Source organism: Sparus aurata, chromosome 11 (assembly GCF_900880675.1).
Source record: "Sparus aurata chromosome 11, fSpaAur1.1, whole genome shotgun sequence".
In the NCBI taxonomy this organism is placed as follows: Eukaryota; Metazoa; Chordata; class Actinopteri; order Spariformes; family Sparidae; genus Sparus; species Sparus aurata.
Genome location: NC_044197.1, coordinates 27575001 through 27593247, shown reverse-complemented (window position 1 = coordinate 27593247; position 18247 = coordinate 27575001). Strand labels below are relative to the sequence as shown.

General features: G+C 40.9%; 1 protein-coding gene across 1 annotated transcript; it reads left to right on the top strand.

Moving 5' to 3' along the window:
• Window positions 1-3699: 3699 nt before the first annotated feature.
• LOC115592080 (fibronectin type III domain-containing protein 7-like) lies at window positions 3700-13691 on the top strand. Its single transcript, XM_030434615.1, has 14 exons — window positions 3700-3875; window positions 4069-4084; window positions 4259-4522; window positions 5095-5355; window positions 6744-7007; window positions 8385-8648; window positions 9183-9437; window positions 9533-9790; window positions 10353-10607; window positions 10796-11050; window positions 11301-11561; window positions 11868-11897; window positions 12019-12056; window positions 12884-13691. Exons 1-13 carry the CDS (start codon window positions 3822-3824, stop codon window positions 12048-12050), a joined length of 2469 nt encoding a protein of 822 aa, XP_030290475.1. The 5' UTR covers window positions 3700-3821; the 3' UTR covers window positions 12051-12056; window positions 12884-13691.
• Window positions 13692-18247: the final 4556 nt, after the last annotated feature.

The following is an 18247-nucleotide window of genomic DNA, read 5'->3' as shown; positions in this document are numbered from 1 at the left end:
TGCAGGCCTTAAAAAGTGCAGCGGCTGTGTTGTTCTTTGCCAACGTGGATTGAAGAGGTCTAAGGCAGATGCAAGTGAGAAATAGGTGCAGAGGAATGTCAAGGTTGGATGGCATGCAAGAAGATTTTTACCTTGGTTCATTGCAAGAGAGGATAATGAATGTGATGTGGATGAGGCCATGTGGCCCCATCGTCAAGACAGAAGAGACTGAGTATAAATAGTGGCTATTTCTTATACTCTACAGTAAATCAAATCAAATCAAATCAATTTTATTTATATAGCCCAAAAACACAATCACATTGCCTCAGTGGGCTTTACAATCTGTACAGTGAACAACATCCTCTGTCCTTAGACCCTCGATTCGAGTGAGGAAAAACTTCACATGTTGATGGAAAAAAAACCTTTTAACAGGGTAAAAAAAAAACAATGGAAGAAACCTCAGGAAGAGCCACAGAGGAGGGATCCCTCTTCCAGGACGGACAGACATGCAATAGATGTTGCGTGTACAGAAAAGAGCAACAATTCACAGTTTACAGGTACATCGACAGAAGATCTGATACAAGTTATGCAATGTTAGTGGAACCAGGAGACGACCGAGCAGGACGGGGCATCACCAAGTGGAGCCCGAGCCAGACGACCTCCTGTCCACCATGTTGACCTGGAAGAGGGCAGGCCACACAAGATAATTAGTAATAGACAGAGAGAGGCATCAAGATTTACAGAAATAAAGATATGAGGAGATAGTGAAGCAGAGGAGAGCAATGATCCAGGAGAGCCCGGGGTGTGACGATCCAGATCAGTCAGTATTTCAAGGCAGCAGGAGCCCGGAAATGGTGGATGGTCCCAGGGGCCCGTGGTCCATCAGAAGGGAGCCTGAAAGAAAGAGGGGAGGAGGAGAAAGAGAAGTAGGAGAGAGAAGAGGAGGGGAGGAGAAAGCTATAGAGAGTGACACAGCTTGCAGCTTGTGGGAACAGAAAACAAAAACAAAGGTTAGAGAAATGCAGTATTTATCAGAATAAACAGATTGTTTCTCGTCGGCAGCACAGTGTAACTCTAGTAGTATAGGAACTCATTGAGACTGACACCGACCCACTGAAGAAGCTTACAGTTGATATCAGGGCTAATTAAAGGCTAAATCGAAGAAGTGAGTTTTGAGTTTAGATTTAAAGGCGTCAACAGAGACAGATTGTCTGATGTCAGCTGGGAGCTTATTCCAGAGGAAAGGAGCCCGATAGGAAAAAGCCCTGCAGCCAGCTGACTTCTTTTTGATCCTGGGAACCATCAGGAGCCCTGAATTTTGAGAGCGTAATGCCCGAGTTGGAATATATGGTTTAATGAGATCTGACATGTACAACGGGGCAAGGCCGTGTACAGTTTTGTATGTCATCAGCAGCACCTTAAAGTCTGATCTTAGATGCACTGGGAGCCAGTGCAGAGATGCTAAGATTGGTGTAATATGATCAAATTTTCTTGTACGTGTTAAGACTCTGGCTGCAGCATTCTGAACCATTTGAAGACTTTTGGTGCTCTCGCGTGGAAGACCTGAAAATAAGGCATTGCAGTAATCAAGCCTAGATGAAACAAGTAATAGATTGTTATACTTTATTGTAATATTTTATATATTTAACTATTTTTCTAAAAATTGTTTGTATTGTATTGTTTTAAAACAGGTCAGTTGTTCAGGAAAATGCTTGCTGTGAAGCTGCAGAAATGTTTTGTGAACTATGAGACTACCAGCTTTCTTATTTTCTTATATTTTGTGCAATATTTACAGTATTTCAATTTTCAGCCACAGTTCGAAAAAAAGAATCAGTGGAATCAAAAAATGCATCAAAGAATTTCTGATTCTGGATTCAATTCTTTGCAAGAAGGTAAATTTGACAACAAATGGCATGAAAGCTACGTAGAGTAATAGGCCACAATGACAAGCAATGGTGCACCGATTCGCACTGAGTGCTGTATTTTGTATTTTGTTGTCCACTGTGTAATGGTTGATTGGAAGAGCTCATACACTTGTTTTCAAGTTATGTTGTTTGAAGGCAAAATAAGCTTTTGTTGCATATTTTAAATGTTTTGGCACGGTTAGAGCCTTCTGCCACTGTTTCAGCCTGTGTGTTAACTGTTTTGAAAATGTGGAGTTTGAGTTGACTGCTGCATCAAAGCAATCAATAAAAACTGTAAAGTAAGAAACAGTAGAAACAGGCTATGTCATGTTAAATCAGGATCTAAATTATGAGCAAGACAATCATTTTGGCTCGCTAAGTCAAAAATATAGTATAGCTGTGACTTGAGCTTGTCTGACAATTTCATAACTTATTTGGAACAGTGGTGGAATGTAACAAAGCAGGCCACTCAAGAACTGTGCTTACACATACATTTTGAATGTACTTCATTTATTTGATAACTTTAGTTTCTAGTTACTTTCCGTATAATATGTTGCATCAGAGCCAAAGTAGTCATTTTCAAATGAATTTATTTTAACATCTATCAAAGTAAAACTTGTCTACGCCTGTGGATCGACGGGTACATAAGTGAAGACCAAAGGCCAACAAAATCAGACAAAAACTCCAGCACACTGTTCAATTTTGTATTGTTGGATTGTAAACATACACATAAATTCTTTTCCTGCATAAGATGTTTGAAAAAATTATTTGATGTTTTTTTTGTAGGCCCACAGTGCCATGTAGTCAGCTGACGTATTTGTACTGTCTGATTCAGGAGTGTTACTTTCTTTCTCATCTTGTTTTGAGTGATCTTTGTCTGTACTGTGACCTGAGTGGTCTACATGGGTTTACCAACCTATCTAAGATGGTCTCCTCTGACGATAACCTGATGAAGGTCTTTGTACCGAAACGTTGTTATTAAAATTCAGTCTTCATTGGAAGAGAGGTGAACAGTGTGCAGGAGTTTTTGTCCTAACAGCAATTGTATTGAAATAAAAGACTGATGATGATAATCCACATAATTGATCATTCCAGACCCGATCATCAAGAAGTACTTTAACATGATATCTTTACTTTTACTCACGTATTTTCCTTTTTAAAATCTGTTATCCAATCATTTTGAGTATCTTCATTTCTACCATTTTAATTTAAAGGGTCAATATGTAGTTTTAGAGAAGAAATTAAAACTTAGAATTTTGATATTTACAATATTAATGAGGTAATAATTGAAAACTGAATAAATAAGCTGTTCTCAGAGGGAAATAAGGTCCCCTGAACACTGGTTTAAGCTAGAGGGTTGGCAGGGTCCACCAAATATAGACCAAGTAAAACAGTATGAATTGCGTTGTCCTTTTAGCTCACTTTACTTAATCAATTAATTCAGTCTATGGTATAAGAAAATTCAGTTCATGGAGGTCTCTTTCTTCTGATTAAAATTTATCGCCCCAAACTACAAAGTGGACCTTCAATCTGTTTGTCATTTCCCGGCAGAAACACTGTATGCTTCTACAATTGAAAATGTATTCATACCTTTCAAACCTCTAAGTGAAAGAGAGTGATCAAAGGATCAAATTCCTCCTGCCACATTAAATGATATCCTGTCTACTTCCTTGAATATAGTGTGTCCTGCCTGTTACAAAGGTGTTTCCTCCTATGCTATCCAACCTGCATCTGCCTCAAGGTGCATCTCTCTGCTTCCCTGTTACTGGATGTTTGTCTCCAGTGGGAGGGACCACACGGAGGTATTTCAACCAGCACAGTCACCAGTTATGCTTAAGAAAAGGTAACAAAGTCAAGAGTGAAGTGTTTTTACAAGTCTAACAGTGGCTGTGTGAGAAACGGTGATAGAAGTGTTTAAAGAGACAGAGACAGTGAAGAATGGGCGCTATGAAGTGGCTGGTGATTTTTGTCTTGATGGGAATATGCTCTCAGGTATAGTAATCAAACAATATATGTATCTATTATAATAGGTAGCCTATTTTGATTTCAGGCACAAATGTTAAGAAACATGAATAGCATCTCATGGATAACCAGCCTTTAAAGTAGTTATCTAGTTAGTAGTGACTAGAATTAGATATAATTACATGAACTATTGTTAATAATATTGTCTCATCTTAATTTTCAGGCTGCAGTCGCCACAGGTATGTTCCTGTTTATCATAAATTCACTGTAGATGTTTATATCACTGTCATACATGTGAATGAGGGGGGCACCAAACCATGTTTATATTATATTTATGTACAAAACAATCCATGTATCAAGGCTGATTGAACAAGTGCTTCAATGATCACCACTTCTGTCATCTCTCTCATCAGGAGGTATCGAAGTAACCGTGTTTTCAGCAACATCCAAGACCATGGTACTCCGATGGACCAGGGTCTCCGGAGCCAGCTCGTACAAAATCACAGTCGCCCCCTCAGCCTCACCAAACAACCACATTTCTTATGTCACATTTGGTCCAAACACGGTGATGGGCTCCGTCAACTCTCTGTCCCCAAACATCATGTATAAATTCACAATTGAAGCTCTGGACAATTCCCAAGTAGCACTGAGCACCGCAGTTTTGGACTCAACCACAGGTGAGAGATATACTTCTGTCCATACCTGTACTGTTTGAGCTCTTAATAACACAATATTCTGTGGTTTCATTGTTGTTTTATATTACTTTTTTCAAAGACTAGCTGTGTTTTACTATATGTTCAGTTGTTGTATGCGTTTTTCTGAAAATACCGTTTAAAATTTTGTAAAGTACAATTTTCATGCTGCATATTCAGGCACATCAGTTCACTGTAGTTTAAAGAAATAAATTGTGGATCCAGTTTAATAACCAAGTTCATTTAAACACTTAAATATAACTGTGATGATGGGCAGTTTCCACTGAGCAGAGGACCATGGAAGAGTTTCTGGTACAGTAGTCTCCTTTAATTTTCCATGAAAGCGGAGACAAATTAAGATTTTATTTCTCCTATCTTAATTGCTAAACTTTCTTTAAGGGAAATAGGTAGATTCCACAGCCAGCTATCACCGAGAAAGTGGAGCCCATCCCTTGCATTTAACAACCGAAATCTTTCTGTTGCCGACATAAAGTTTTAAAATATGTATCACTTTCTTGGATGTCATCTCAGATTCTGAACTGATTGTGATTATTTAGCCCCTGAGAGGATGGATCCCATCCAGACGGTGAAGCCGAAGGACAGCACGACTTTCATCGTGGAGTTCAACTTGAAGACTGGGGCGACTAGCTACACCGTAAGAGTCGAGAACGCCAATGGCTTCTTCAGAGAAGATACCGTGTCCTCCTCCCCCGCTGAGATTAAGTCCCTCACACCATACACTGAGTACACGCTCAGCATCATGGCTGTAAACAGCGGGGGCCGCAGTCAGCCATCTTCTCCTGTGATGGCTAAGACAGGTACTGTTGTTTCTCACATTGTCTTCATCTGTGTGCAGAAGGTAAGATTCTTCTCATCCGCAGCTGGGAAACTAATCCTCATTTATGAATTCAATGGGAAAATAACACTCGAGGGCTGGTTTATGAGTCACACATTCACTGAGAAACACTGAGTGCTCTGCTCATCACTCCTTCATGCCCTGCAGAAGTCACTCGATCTGCCTCATTGTTCCACAGCACAGACCATACATACAGTACTGTGAGTGAATGCACACATCATCTTCAGTGAAGTCTGGTGTCAGTGTTGGTGCAAATCCAGGTTTGTCTTACCCCATAAATGCATCTGGACCCCTCAGGACCCATCCTGCATGGGTGGTAACTCTACCGGACGGTTCTATGTCAAACACAATGAGTTGACCTGATCTCGAGAACAGAGCTGTCACCCTTCACCTTCACTCCCTTCCCAAGGGGGAGGAATATGATCCACATAGGCCAAAGAAAACATGGAACGAGCTGTTTTACACTTTTTTGTTAACAATTTGCCATTATTCACCCCTTTCTCTGTTTATGTCACAAAAGTAAGCTACTTATGTGGAGACCCTGGCGGTCGGACCACAAAAATGAACAAGTGACACAAAAAATGTTCACTACTTCATTTAAGTCAACATATCAGAGGTAAAATGTTCACTTAGTCGGAAAACAACATGACAACTGTGATCTTCATACAGTAGCTGTCTAAAGCAGAGTTGGTGTACTCATAGGTCACACTGAGATTACTGATTCATCTGTGACTAATGAAAATGACTTAATATATTCAAACTGAGGGGCATATTAATGAGGTAATAATACAAACTCAGAAATGCATTGTTTTCCCATGACTGAATAAACGAGCGGTTCTCAGAGGAAAATAAGGTCCCAGAACACTGTCTGAAGCTAGAAACGTGGCAGGGTCCGCCAAATTTAAACAGGGTAAAACAGTATGAAAACGTATTGGCCGTTTGTTTATGCATTTTAAATCATCATGAAAACAAGAGAGAGAGTTTGTTAATTTAGTTTGTTTTGGCATAAAAAAAAATCAAACAATGAAGATTTTTCTCTTCTGATTAATAATTCTTCCCAAAGAATTACAGAGTGCTCCTTTAAAGACTTGATTTACAGTGAAACTTGCTTGATAGACTTGACTTGGACTTGTCATGAACTAAAAGACTACTGCTGAATGCACTGCCACTTACCACTTAAGTGACATTGTGTCTCTGTTTGTGTGTAACTTGTGAGGACTTGAACCACAACCACAAATTCTTTATTTTATTGATCAACTATGCTTCTTCTTGGCTTATAAACAGCCCATTCTCCAGCCCTCAAAACATCTCAAGCACGTGAAACTTCTCGAACCTTCTTCTCCTCCACAGTTCTGCCTCCTCCTCAGTTCTCTGCCACCTCCTCCCCCAGCAATGACAGCATCATTGTGTCCTGGGATCCTGTTGCTTACGCTGTGCAGTACACCCTGTCCATATACAAGCTGGGCTCAAACACCACCACGAAGCACAACACCACCAACACCAATTTAACCTTCACCGGCCTGGACGCTGGCTCGCTCTACCACGTCAAGAGTTATGCCTGGGACCCCGAGGGCCGAAAGGGAGATCGCAGTTTGTGCATCAACCAGACGACACGTAAGGAGACACTGAGACACCTCTCTGCGCTTTTATTCTCTCCGAACTGCTCGTTGACGTTAAATCTCAGTTGTTAGTAGATGTGCTTTTATAATAATATGTATAAATCTCATACATGAAGAGATAAAATAAAATTGACGATTAAGCCTAAATATTAGCAAGAACTCTTACCACAGCTACACATTTGAGAACTGTTTATTGGGTTCTCACTTCCGGAATCTTAACCTTTCCTCATCCATCTTCACTGCAACTCTTGATAAAGAAACTGCTCTTGATGGCCTCTGCGCCGCCTTTCAGAGTGGTGCTTTCCAGGAGCAGACCACAATTTAGCTGAAGTGAGAGCAGCTAGAGGTGGTGGACTGCAGTTTATGTGTAGGATCACTTAATCAGAGCCGTTTAATATCTGGAAAGTCCCAAACTGTTATTTATAAGCCTAAATAGAAAAAAAAAGCTTAACGTTGACCTCCAGTCACCACCACACAGTGAAATCACATATTTGCAAAGGGAAAGGAAAAGTTTAACTGAAAATGACTGAAAGTGTTTAAACTCTGTTACAGATGTTCTGCATTTAAAGTCAGAGCCCGATACTGGATTTTTGGGAATCAAGGCCAGTACTGATATTGGGCAAACATTTCAATATCGATTGACTGGCTGATATTCGCATACACACAGCATGTTTACATAAGCAACATTTTTTGCTGATGATTCCTCAAATGTGGTTATGAAGTACTTGTGAAAAAAATAAGTATGTAGTGGATGCTGATATTTTTCAGTTTAATAACACCCTTTATTGCCCAAAATGACATTGTGGCACTGAAATACTAAACCTCCCGGGGAATTTAATCCTCATTACCTAGCCCAAGCGTCTTGCGTTCAACAAATAACTTTGGTGACCCCTAGAGGTTGCATCAAAGTTGACACATCAGACCCTTTAGTATGAGTCCAACACCTTTTTTTGCCATGGCTGTCTGAATTTATCTACAAAGACATGCACCATCAGGATAAAGATGCTATGATTACAAATACATTTAACACATAGGGACTTGACGTTAAAATAATGATGAGCAGCAAAATGCACATTTCAAACATATAAACAGTATTTCAATGTTTCTATATTTAGTGTTTGTGTGAGGCAGAAATAAGACATTTTTATTGACTTATTGTCTATAACATCTCTTAAAAAAAACCCAACTAAAACCATCTGATAAGAACAGTGTAGTCTCCCCTTTCTCCGCAGTAAAGCAGAGAAGAAAAATTCTAAACATGTATTATTAAGTAACATACATCGATATGGTACTTAAACCGTCCTAATGGGTGTGTATCTGCTCCAATGATCATTCGATGAATCTTTATGTTTTTTTCTTGCTGTTTTAATAGGACCTCCCATGCCGTCTTCTGTCACTGTCTCTATGGTGATGAACAACACCGTGGCTGGACTCTCTGTGTCCTGGGAACTCGATCAGGGGGTCTATGGATCCATCAATTACCATGTGATGAGTGACCAGAACCTCACGTGTAACTCCACATCCAGATCCTGCACGCTGTCACCGGTCGGCTGTGGCGAGGTTCACAAGGTCCAGGTCACGGCATGCAACGAGGCCGGGCCCAGTTACCCATCGAGCCCTGTGGTGTTCGTTACCTGTGAGTAGTAGAGATTTGATGTAATTTGAGATTCTATACTAAGCAGTTTGTCCGCTAATATCATTTGTTTATTGTTTTATTTATCTGTTTATTCCTGGCTCTATGATGAGGCTCACAAAAATGGAGGAAGTTTCTGAGTACCAAGTAATCAATGAATCAGGAACGACTTAATAGTTAATGAATGGTTAATGAACAATTCCTGAATGACTATGATTTGAGGACTCCACTTTCTTCATGAGTTGTTCACAAATAACTATCAACTAATGATGACTTATTAGTAAATCATTGGTTACTGTTTTTTGTGTCCCTATGAAAAAGAGTAACTAATGATAAAGACAACACAGTCCTGAAATCAGAGTCAACTATGAAGTCGTTCCTGATTCATTCACGTTTGTGTACCTTATTGTAAAGTGTTTTAAACATGAAGTAGTATCACATCCAAGAGAAAAATGCTCTATAAAAACACACTGCAGCATCACATCAGTGGCATCATTGGTGAGTGAGCGTGGCTAAACTCCCTCCATGTCCTGTTAGACCCCTGCCCGCCGCAGTCTTTGGCCCTCGTGGAGTCGCCAGAAGGAAACTGCACTCTGACGTGGGACACGGTGCCTCATGCTGACAGCTACTCAGCCTTCATCAAGAGAGGTGACGGCAGCGAGGAGACGTGCAACACCACCGGCAGCAATTGCACCTACCACTGCGAGTGCGGCTACACATACCTGATGTACGTTTATGCCTTCAACCTGGCTGGCAGCAGTCCTCAAGGACAGGTTCTGAACCATACCACCTGTAAGTAGCAGCTCCGGTGACATCTTACAAGAGTCATCATGAGTCTGATTTCTGATCATTATAACGTTTACCTTTGTTTCACCTGTGGGTTCCAGTGCCCTGTTGTCCAGAGGGTGTGTCCGTTTCTCTGGTAAGCACTGACACTTTGGAGATCAAGTGGATGGCCTCTCGGGGGGCGGAGCTGTACGAGACCCGGGCTGTGGACGGTTCGCAGCTCATCCTGTGTAATGACACGGCACCGGTGTGCGCCCTCTCTGACCTCAACTGTGACAGTCCCTACAGCGTGGTGGTGATACCCTGCAATGATATCAGTGGATGCAATCGTGCATGCCCAGCTCACACCAAAGACACAGGTAAAAATCGTACTCCTTTTCAGATACACAATAGGTATTTTGTTCATTTTTAACTGATGGGATGGCCCTCACCCTAACCATAGCTTGTTCTCAGGTTGTATTTTCAGTAGCACAGATGCTGCTGAATAACCATGGAAATATTACAGGATTATTTCAGGAATAGTGCAGGCAGAAGTAGTATGTCTCTATGATCCTCTAGATCGATTGAGTAGTCAATTAAAAAGCCAAACTTTCTTGGTATAGCACATTTCATACAAGTAAAGTAACATCATTCTGTTCTGTATTTATTTGGTCACGTCACGGCAAAAACACATTCTCGTAACTCTTATTTTATTTGATTATTCTAAATATTTTATAGTGTTCTATTTCACCTTTGTTATTCTTCCTCATATTCCCCATATTTTTGTCCTCTGAGCCACTTTGTGACTTTGTTTTGAAAAGTGGTATGTACATAAAATGTATTTATATTATTATAATGTCTACCTTGAAAATGTACTGTAGGTAGGACCTTCAAAGGGTCTGGACAGACTCAGCTGACTTCTCTTTCCTTCATCCCTACCAGCTCCCTGCATGCCGACAAATCTGATGCTGAATCCGAAGAACTCATCCTGCGTCAGTGTCAGCTGGACAGCTAACAACAGGGCTGCAACTTATACTGTGAGTGCGACAGGAGATGGCGGTGAACACAACTGCACCACCAGTGGAAACACCTGTGACATCACTGATCTTCCCTGTGGCTCCACCTACGAGGTCAGTGTCACAGCAACGAGCGCCGCGGGCCAGAGTTTACCTAGCTTCTGGGACTCTCTGGAAACAGGTGAGCAGTTAAAGGTTTAGATTAATCCATTCAGAGTTAAAGGACACAACAATTTAAATGTTCTTTGACAGAATTTTTTACAAGTCTCTGTAACCACTACACCATTCGTTTTGAAAGATGTGTAACACTCTGGTCTGAAATCTCTAGCAAGCAGTGGTAGAAATACTGTATATCCTCTTCTTTTTCAGAGCCCTGCTGCCCGGTGAGTCTAACAGTGGACCAGGTGACCCAGGCGATGACCAACGTCTCATGGTCTCCCGCCAAAGGAGCCCATTCGTTCATCACTTCTCTGACATCATCACGTGGTCACGCCCGGTGCCACACCAAGGACTCCCACTGCCTCATGGGATGCATCACCTGTGGGACCAACTACACCGTCACCATGGAGGCGTTCAGCCACAGCGGGCGAAGGTCCAACTGCACCTATCAGGGCTTCTCGTCCAGTGAGTGAAGATGTTTTGTACCAATGAGAACAAAAGACAGACCTTTATTCAAGAGTATGGGAACGATTTTAGTCATTTTGTCCATAGACATTAGGTGCTTTTCACATTAAGTTCCTTCTTTAAGAGAGAGTCGGATTAATGTTGCAGGGTGTATGTGCAGCTTCAGGGAAGACACACAAACTAATATTATCACTATTCTAATATTATGCTAATTTACATTTATGTCAATCTTTCTGTCTCTCCCTTGCAGGTGCGTGCTGTCCATCAGGTGTCCGGCTCTACAGGTTGCACGGTAACTCTTTGAGGGTGTACTGGCGCGGCGCCGGCAGCAGCCACAGCTACATCACAGAGATGAGGGCCAGCAGCAACAACCACACCTGCACCGCATCTCCCGGGGAGAACAGCTGTGACGTCAGCAACGTCCAGTGTGGAGACGTCTACAATGTAGTGGTGTCTCCGCTCACACCAGATGGCAGCAAAGTCCTGTTCTGCCCGCAGAGGTTGTACTCAGGTATGACACTGGGATCTCACACTGATGTCTGGTGTTGGAAAATGTTCACATTTGTTTTGTTGTTGAGCAATTACTCATCTTTTCTTTTTTTACAAATTTGCATAGTTTTCAGGTTATTTCAAAGTTATCAGTATTGACACAGTCTCTAGCTTCACAGCGAGTTCAGTCAATTTTCTATACTTGTGTAAAGGATTAGTTTAACTTAATTAGGACTAGAACACAACAAGCAAACAAAGGAGTAAAGGCAATTTTAAAAGTGGACAGAAGTTGACTGAATGTGACCTTATTTTGTTTCCCCTCTCACAGTCACTTGCGCAGGAAATGAAGTTGGCACAGGTGAGCACGATTCCACTTTAAGCTTTTAATCTGCATAAATATTTGAATGCTTAGCAAACCAAGCAAACCTTTTTAAATACATGATGTTTTCTAATATCACTTCAACCTGCTTTTTCTCCAGTGATTTTCAGAGGGAAGAGGAGTGTGGACTAGCATTGGGTAGGTCAATATTCAGTAACTGTAAAGCGATGTATTGCATCCTTGCTCTCATGTTTACATTAACTTTTTGTTAATATATTTGTTCATTTCATCTTGAAAGACACAAATATCACGATGAAAAAAGAAAAAAACATCACAGGCAAGACATAATACATTTAAATAGAAATTAAGTTCAAATAGGTTCCTTTTTTCAGACATAATTGATTCTATCTGTTACATATGTTCAGGCACATGCTGTTTGTTTGTTTTGATAATGAAACAGTTTCTACCATCTGCTTCCTTGGTTTTAAAGGGTAACTCCACCAATTTGACTAGAAATAAGGGTTTGTCACATGGCTTGAGGAGTCAGGCGGTACTACTGTATGGATAAAAAAGAAGTATGGGGGCTTTTGCGTCTGGCTAAGTTGCATTGTGTGTTATGTCTGTTCCAGGTTTTTAAAATGGAAGAAGAATGCATGAAGAAAATAAACGGCGATATCGCTGGTTCTCCTTGATTTTGATCATTTGTTTTTAAACTGTCCACAGTGAGTCCAACAGTGTCGTAGGCTAAATCAGTGGACTGCCTGGTGCCTACATCACCCACAATGCAACTAAGCCACTTAGTGATATCAATTAAGGCAATTAATCGATTACATGCAGCTTCTTCACCAAGACGTGTAAACACACTTTGATGTGTAACATTGATTGGGGTTACATACTGATGTCTCCCTCTGTTGGCCACAGTGAGACACTACTTTCATTACAGACCGAATGTTGCACATATTATTTCTCTCACTGACCCCTGACGACCCACTGTGACTGAAGCTTTGATGTTTTTGCCTTTGCAGCCTCCTCTCGACAGATACAACAAACGCTTCCATCTTCTTCATCTTCCCCTTCCTCCTGCCCTACTGGAATGAAGCCATGCTCAAAGCTAAACAGAAGAGAAACTATAAACCAGAAATAAACATGCCATGATACCTAGCTAATAACAAGATGAGTAATGTAATATGAATAAAAAAATGAGATGTTGTTCAGTGTTGTTAACCTGCCTCTAAATGAAGTCCATGTGCCATGGCCAAGCAAACTGTGCCCTCAACAACTAGATCAAGCACTTAAATATGGCGAGAACATGGCAAGCGACCAACGAGTGTACATTTTGTGTGTGGTATGGATTCAGTAAATATTATGAAACGATAATGATGAAACATTTGATCCACGAACAACCAAAACTAGATTGAAATGCTGTTCTGAGATAGCTGTGATGTTCCAATTTGGATCATCGCAAATTGTATCTTCTCCCTGAGCTGTAACGTTGAAGAACTCCAAATAAAGCATCTGATTGACAAAAAATCAATTAGCAAAACTGTAACAGTGCCCGAACAGATAATTGGACAACTGAACTGAACAACTGATGGAACATGTCGCCCCCTTTCATTTTGAAAATTATTAATTGGAGAGTTGACCAAATTAAAATATTATTTGTAGTTCTTGCCCCAAGTATGAAGCCTCCTGATGGTGAGTGACAGACGCTGATCAAGTGTAAGCCTGTAGCCCACAGCGTCTGCGGTGTGATGCTGCTCATTCACAGGACGTTTGGAATATGTGTTGCTGTGGTTGTGAGAACCAGATGCATACTTCAGTTAATAAAGAATTCCCAGAATAATTTTTGTGTTTTGCGATTTGTTTTGCATGTAGACACAAAATAAAAACACAGAAAGCAAGAGTTAGGTTTAGTCATAATTCAGTTCTTTTGTGTGCTTTAGCCTCTCAAAAGCCAACTGTACGCTGAGACAGCTTTCGTGGATACTTGTGCTTTCATATGTATTTTTCTGTTTTTACATACTTGAGTGCCGAGAACAATTTGAATTAAAATCCACATCTTTTCATAGGCTGTCAATACAACCACAATAGGTTATGGATCAAAGAACCTGCTACATCTTTTAATGTGTTTTTGTGGACAATCAGGCTATCTGATCACAAACGGACCAATGGAAACACCTGACAGACAGACAAAAAAACTACAAAACTCTGCAGCAGGCCCAGGTTTGGAGAGGTGACCATGACCACTGAGCAGAACAGCGCTGAAGTTCAGAACATACACAGCATTAGTAGCATTTGAGAAGAATACTTTAAACGCACTTTTATCTTAAAACAAGTAGTTTTATTTGTAGTTGAGTAATATTTCAGCAATGTAAGTGTACTTGTAGCTGAGCACAGATTTCAGTGCACTTTCCACCAATGTGCGTCACAGCAACAAAAGAGATAGCTATGGTTAACTGATGACTCTCAACGTCCCTTGGGTGTCCCCGTTACCATCTGAAGGTTAAATTGTTACAGTAAATGGATGGATCAAGGTGGGTGGTTGGGTCTGCTCAATTTGTAATGTGTCATGAGATGACTTACTTTTTCAATTGATTGATTGATTGATTGACTGATTGATTGATTGGTGTTTGGTATAGCTGTTTGCAATACTTAGACATTTTATTTAATCCTTCTTAACTGCAGAACATTATGGGACCTCCACAAATTTATAGTGTCAATGAAACAAATGAAAGATGTGGGATTACTCTTATCTGGTGACAACAACCAGTATACAGATGAAGATCATTAGCAAGCTCTGGAAACCATGTGTGTTTGATGTTACAACGTTATGAACTATGGGTAATTCCCTTTGGCAAAGTCAGCAGAAATACATACTTGTTTGTCTCGCAAAATGTCTGCAAAGAGAGACTCTCCTGCACTTTACAAAACAGTGAGACAGCCCCAAACCCTTTGCGTGCTTACTGGGAATGCCCCTCAAAGTCTGAGTGCGGACACTGGGATTGGGCCCGAATGTGTCTCTGGTGTTTAATATTCCTGACATCAGGTTGTGTATGTTCAGCCCTATTCTTTGCTGCAGAGCCAAACTGTCAAAGATTGACAATATTTTGATCAACACATGGATCGTTAAAAAGCACCTGAGCAAAGCAGTGGGCTCAGTAAATTCTGATTTGGTGATCAGACTGTCGCCTCCTGGTATCACCTGATCGCATGATGGAAAGTAATTAAGTACATTGACACAACTGCTACACTTAAGTACAATTTTGAGCATTAGTTCTTTACTTCAGTATTGTAATGTGTAATTGTAATTGTAATGTTCTGCTACTTCGACTCCACGCACTTGTTTGATAACTTTAGGTACTATTTACTTTGCCTCCTGAATAAGAGCCAAAGTAGTGCAATTTAAAAGTAATTCAGATTAGAAAAAAACACTGATTCCAGTAATCAAAAAAATATTAGACATTGGATCCAGTTGTCAGCCAGGCCGTTAATCAACTGCTGGAACATGAGTTAACATTTTTATGATTCTGACAAAGGTGATCACAGCAAGTCATAAACATAGGCACCAGGAAAAGTCAGTAATACTTTTCTATCCCTCAGCACAGGAGTGTACGATCAGTTACCTTAGGACTCAAATATAAACCATGTCACTTTCCTTTACTATGAATTTATGTCTCAAATAAGAAATGCCTGAATGTTTTGGTGCATTTTTCCTTTAAAACACACCCAGCTACCAGCTCCACAGGGCCCCCATCCTAGAAACATGTGCCGCCCTGCCCCTCTTTCACAAACCAAGTTTCAGTTGGCTAAGGTCCATCAAAAACACACGAGCAATAGTTCTGGTATTATCCTCATTGTACTGTGAACAGTTTAGGTTATCAGCATGATAGTGTGGTGACCCAGTGGGGAACAGTTACTATTCACAGCTTAAACCCGGAGTATGACTCAGCTAAAGAGGCAGCATTTCTCTAAGACACATGGATGTGGTAGATCTCCCTGCCCAAATCTGGAAGTCTATCACTTTGTTACATAACATTGACAGTGAGAATTACTTGACGTTTCTTACCTTAACTGTACAGTCAATAATTACCCAGAAAAATAGTTTAACATCACTCTACAACCTCAACAGCATCTGTTGCATCCCGTTATTCAACACATAAGGTTTTCACATCTATTTGAGGGCTAATGTTAGTGTGGCTAGTGAGTGGCATAAATTTGCATTAATGTTGACAAGCTCAAATTGCTCACTGGTGTAAAACCTGGGTAACAGCTCAGTAAAAACAATGCATACCAGCAGAGTATCTCTTTAAGTGATTTGGTTAGTTTTACCTTTAGTGTATGAGGCTTTCCATTATGATCAAAACATAGCTTTATTCTTCAATTTCAACATTATTCCACTGAACACCCTTCAAGATTTAAAGAATTTCATGAGATTAAAATATGTTTGAAAGAGAAACAAAAATGAACACCGACTATGTATCGTCAACTGAAGAATACATCCCTCATTTATTCAGTCTGCTTTCCTTGAAAGCAGATTTTTTAACGATAACAAGAAATGGCTTTGTACAAAAAATGAACCAAACCTTGATTCACGTGTTGACAGTGCTTCATTTTTACAAATCTTTCATTAACCAGCTTTTGACAAATGACTGTCTCCTGAGGGCTTATCTGATCCGACCTGTGGCAGCCCTAGGCCTTAGGCCAGTATCTGTGTTGCCCCTTTCCTGCCTGTGCTCTTCTTTTCAGATTCTTCTTGATGGTCTGGCCCCGCCTACCTTGTTGAGGGATTGGTGTCACCAGTTTAGAGCCTTTATAATATACAGGTGTGTCCTAGATGGTGCGCTCTCTCTCCCCCTCCTGGAGGACTGGTGCCTTTTTGAGCTCTCCATTTTGTTGGGGTTGTGATTAGGTTTGGTTAGCCTTGGTTCATGTTACATCATTTAGGTTAGCACCCACAGTACACGCACCTGTCACTACTGACTTTACACCTCATAGTTTGCTTCTTTTGAGCTATCGTTAATAACCCAGAGGAAAAGAAAGTTGGAGAAGAGACCTCAGTAATGTCTCGTTCATTTCTCCTAGACAACTATGAGATCTATGTGAGACCAAAATGAGGCTGTGGCTCATTTATCCTGTTTCTCAGTTGTTTCTCCTGAGAAACAGGTGCACAAAATATGAATTTGGGTTCCCTGTGAGTTTCAAAGGAGATCTCATCAAGCTCTCAATGAAGTTTTAGAATGTCTCAACTTTGTGTCTCTTTTTGATCTCAGGCAGAGACATCAGAGAGGTCTCTTCATGAAATGTATCTACTCTCATCCCAGTCTCCTCAATTCATGTATCTCAGGTTGATCAGTTAGCACAAATCAGCACAAAATCTCAACGTGGACTCCCTGTAAGTTTCAAAGTTGTGCATTACAGTCTCCTTAATTCATGCATCTCAGGTTCTCCTCAGAGCTCTTTGCAAGTGGTCAACGAAGTCTCATCCAGACTTTAAATGTTCAGTTATAGGGGGGAATTAAATCCGCTGGGGAAACTGTGTGCTGTTTGATGTAGTTGAGGAAGAGAAGGGGGCGGAGGCAGAAAATGTCACTGGCTCAGGAGGTGCTGCATTCCAGAGAAGTAAGTACACCACTGACAGGATCCACTACTAGTGCCATCCCTGGAGAAGGGGCCCAGACCAGGGCAACAGACCAGCGAGGCAGAACTACTACAGAGACTTCTGACCAAGGCGTCCACCCCGTTTCAGACCAGTGGAACGGTGAAGAGTCTCTGACACCTAGTCTGCCCTCAACAGCTGTTTAGGGGCCCGCGCTGTGATGGAAATGTATTATATAAGGAGAGATGGGAACTTAAGTCTTGCACAGGAATGTTCAAAGTAGCTGTTTTACGTTACCTGTAACCTGTGACCTTGTTTTAGGTTGTTTTATGACCCGTGTAAGGTATTGAATAATCACTGAAGGTTATCACTTCCTTCTCTGGGAACTATAAATGCAGGAGGGCTTAAATTTGTTATTATCAAAGTGAAAACACACCCACAGAGACAGATAAATACCATGCTTTTCTCCTAAGACATAGAGTGTTCACTTTGTAACAGACCTGCATGTTGCTCTGTCAATCCTCTTCTTGTACAAGATTAAAACCTTGTTTGAACTTTGAGTTTACTCCTATCTTCTTCCTCCAGTTCTAAATTATCGCAGAATTATTTTAACACACACAGTCAAATTGGCGACCGTGTCAACTTCCCCAACATCTCAGAGACTTCTTTATGGACATGTAGGTTGCTGGGGACAGCTAACCACTTGTGCTGTGTAACATGTTGGGGAAAGCCCATTGGATGGTGCCTCTGGAGGCCCAGCTGCCCCACCACAATGCCTCACCACAATAAGGGG

What these genes read in the sequence shown, in the direction of transcription:
- LOC115592080 (XM_030434615.1), top strand. Translation starts at nt 3,822, where the DNA reads ATGGGCGCTATGAAGTGGCTGGTGATTTTTGTCTTGATGGGAATATGC. An exon ending in AGTTTTGGACTCAACCACAG is followed by an intron (nt 4,523 to 5,094) that starts GTGAGAGATATA and finishes GTGATTATTTAG; the next exon opens with CCCCTGAGAGGATGGATCCC. An exon ending in CTATCAGGGCTTCTCGTCCA is followed by an intron (nt 11,051 to 11,300) that starts GTGAGTGAAGAT and finishes TCTCCCTTGCAG; the next exon opens with GTGCGTGCTGTCCATCAGGT.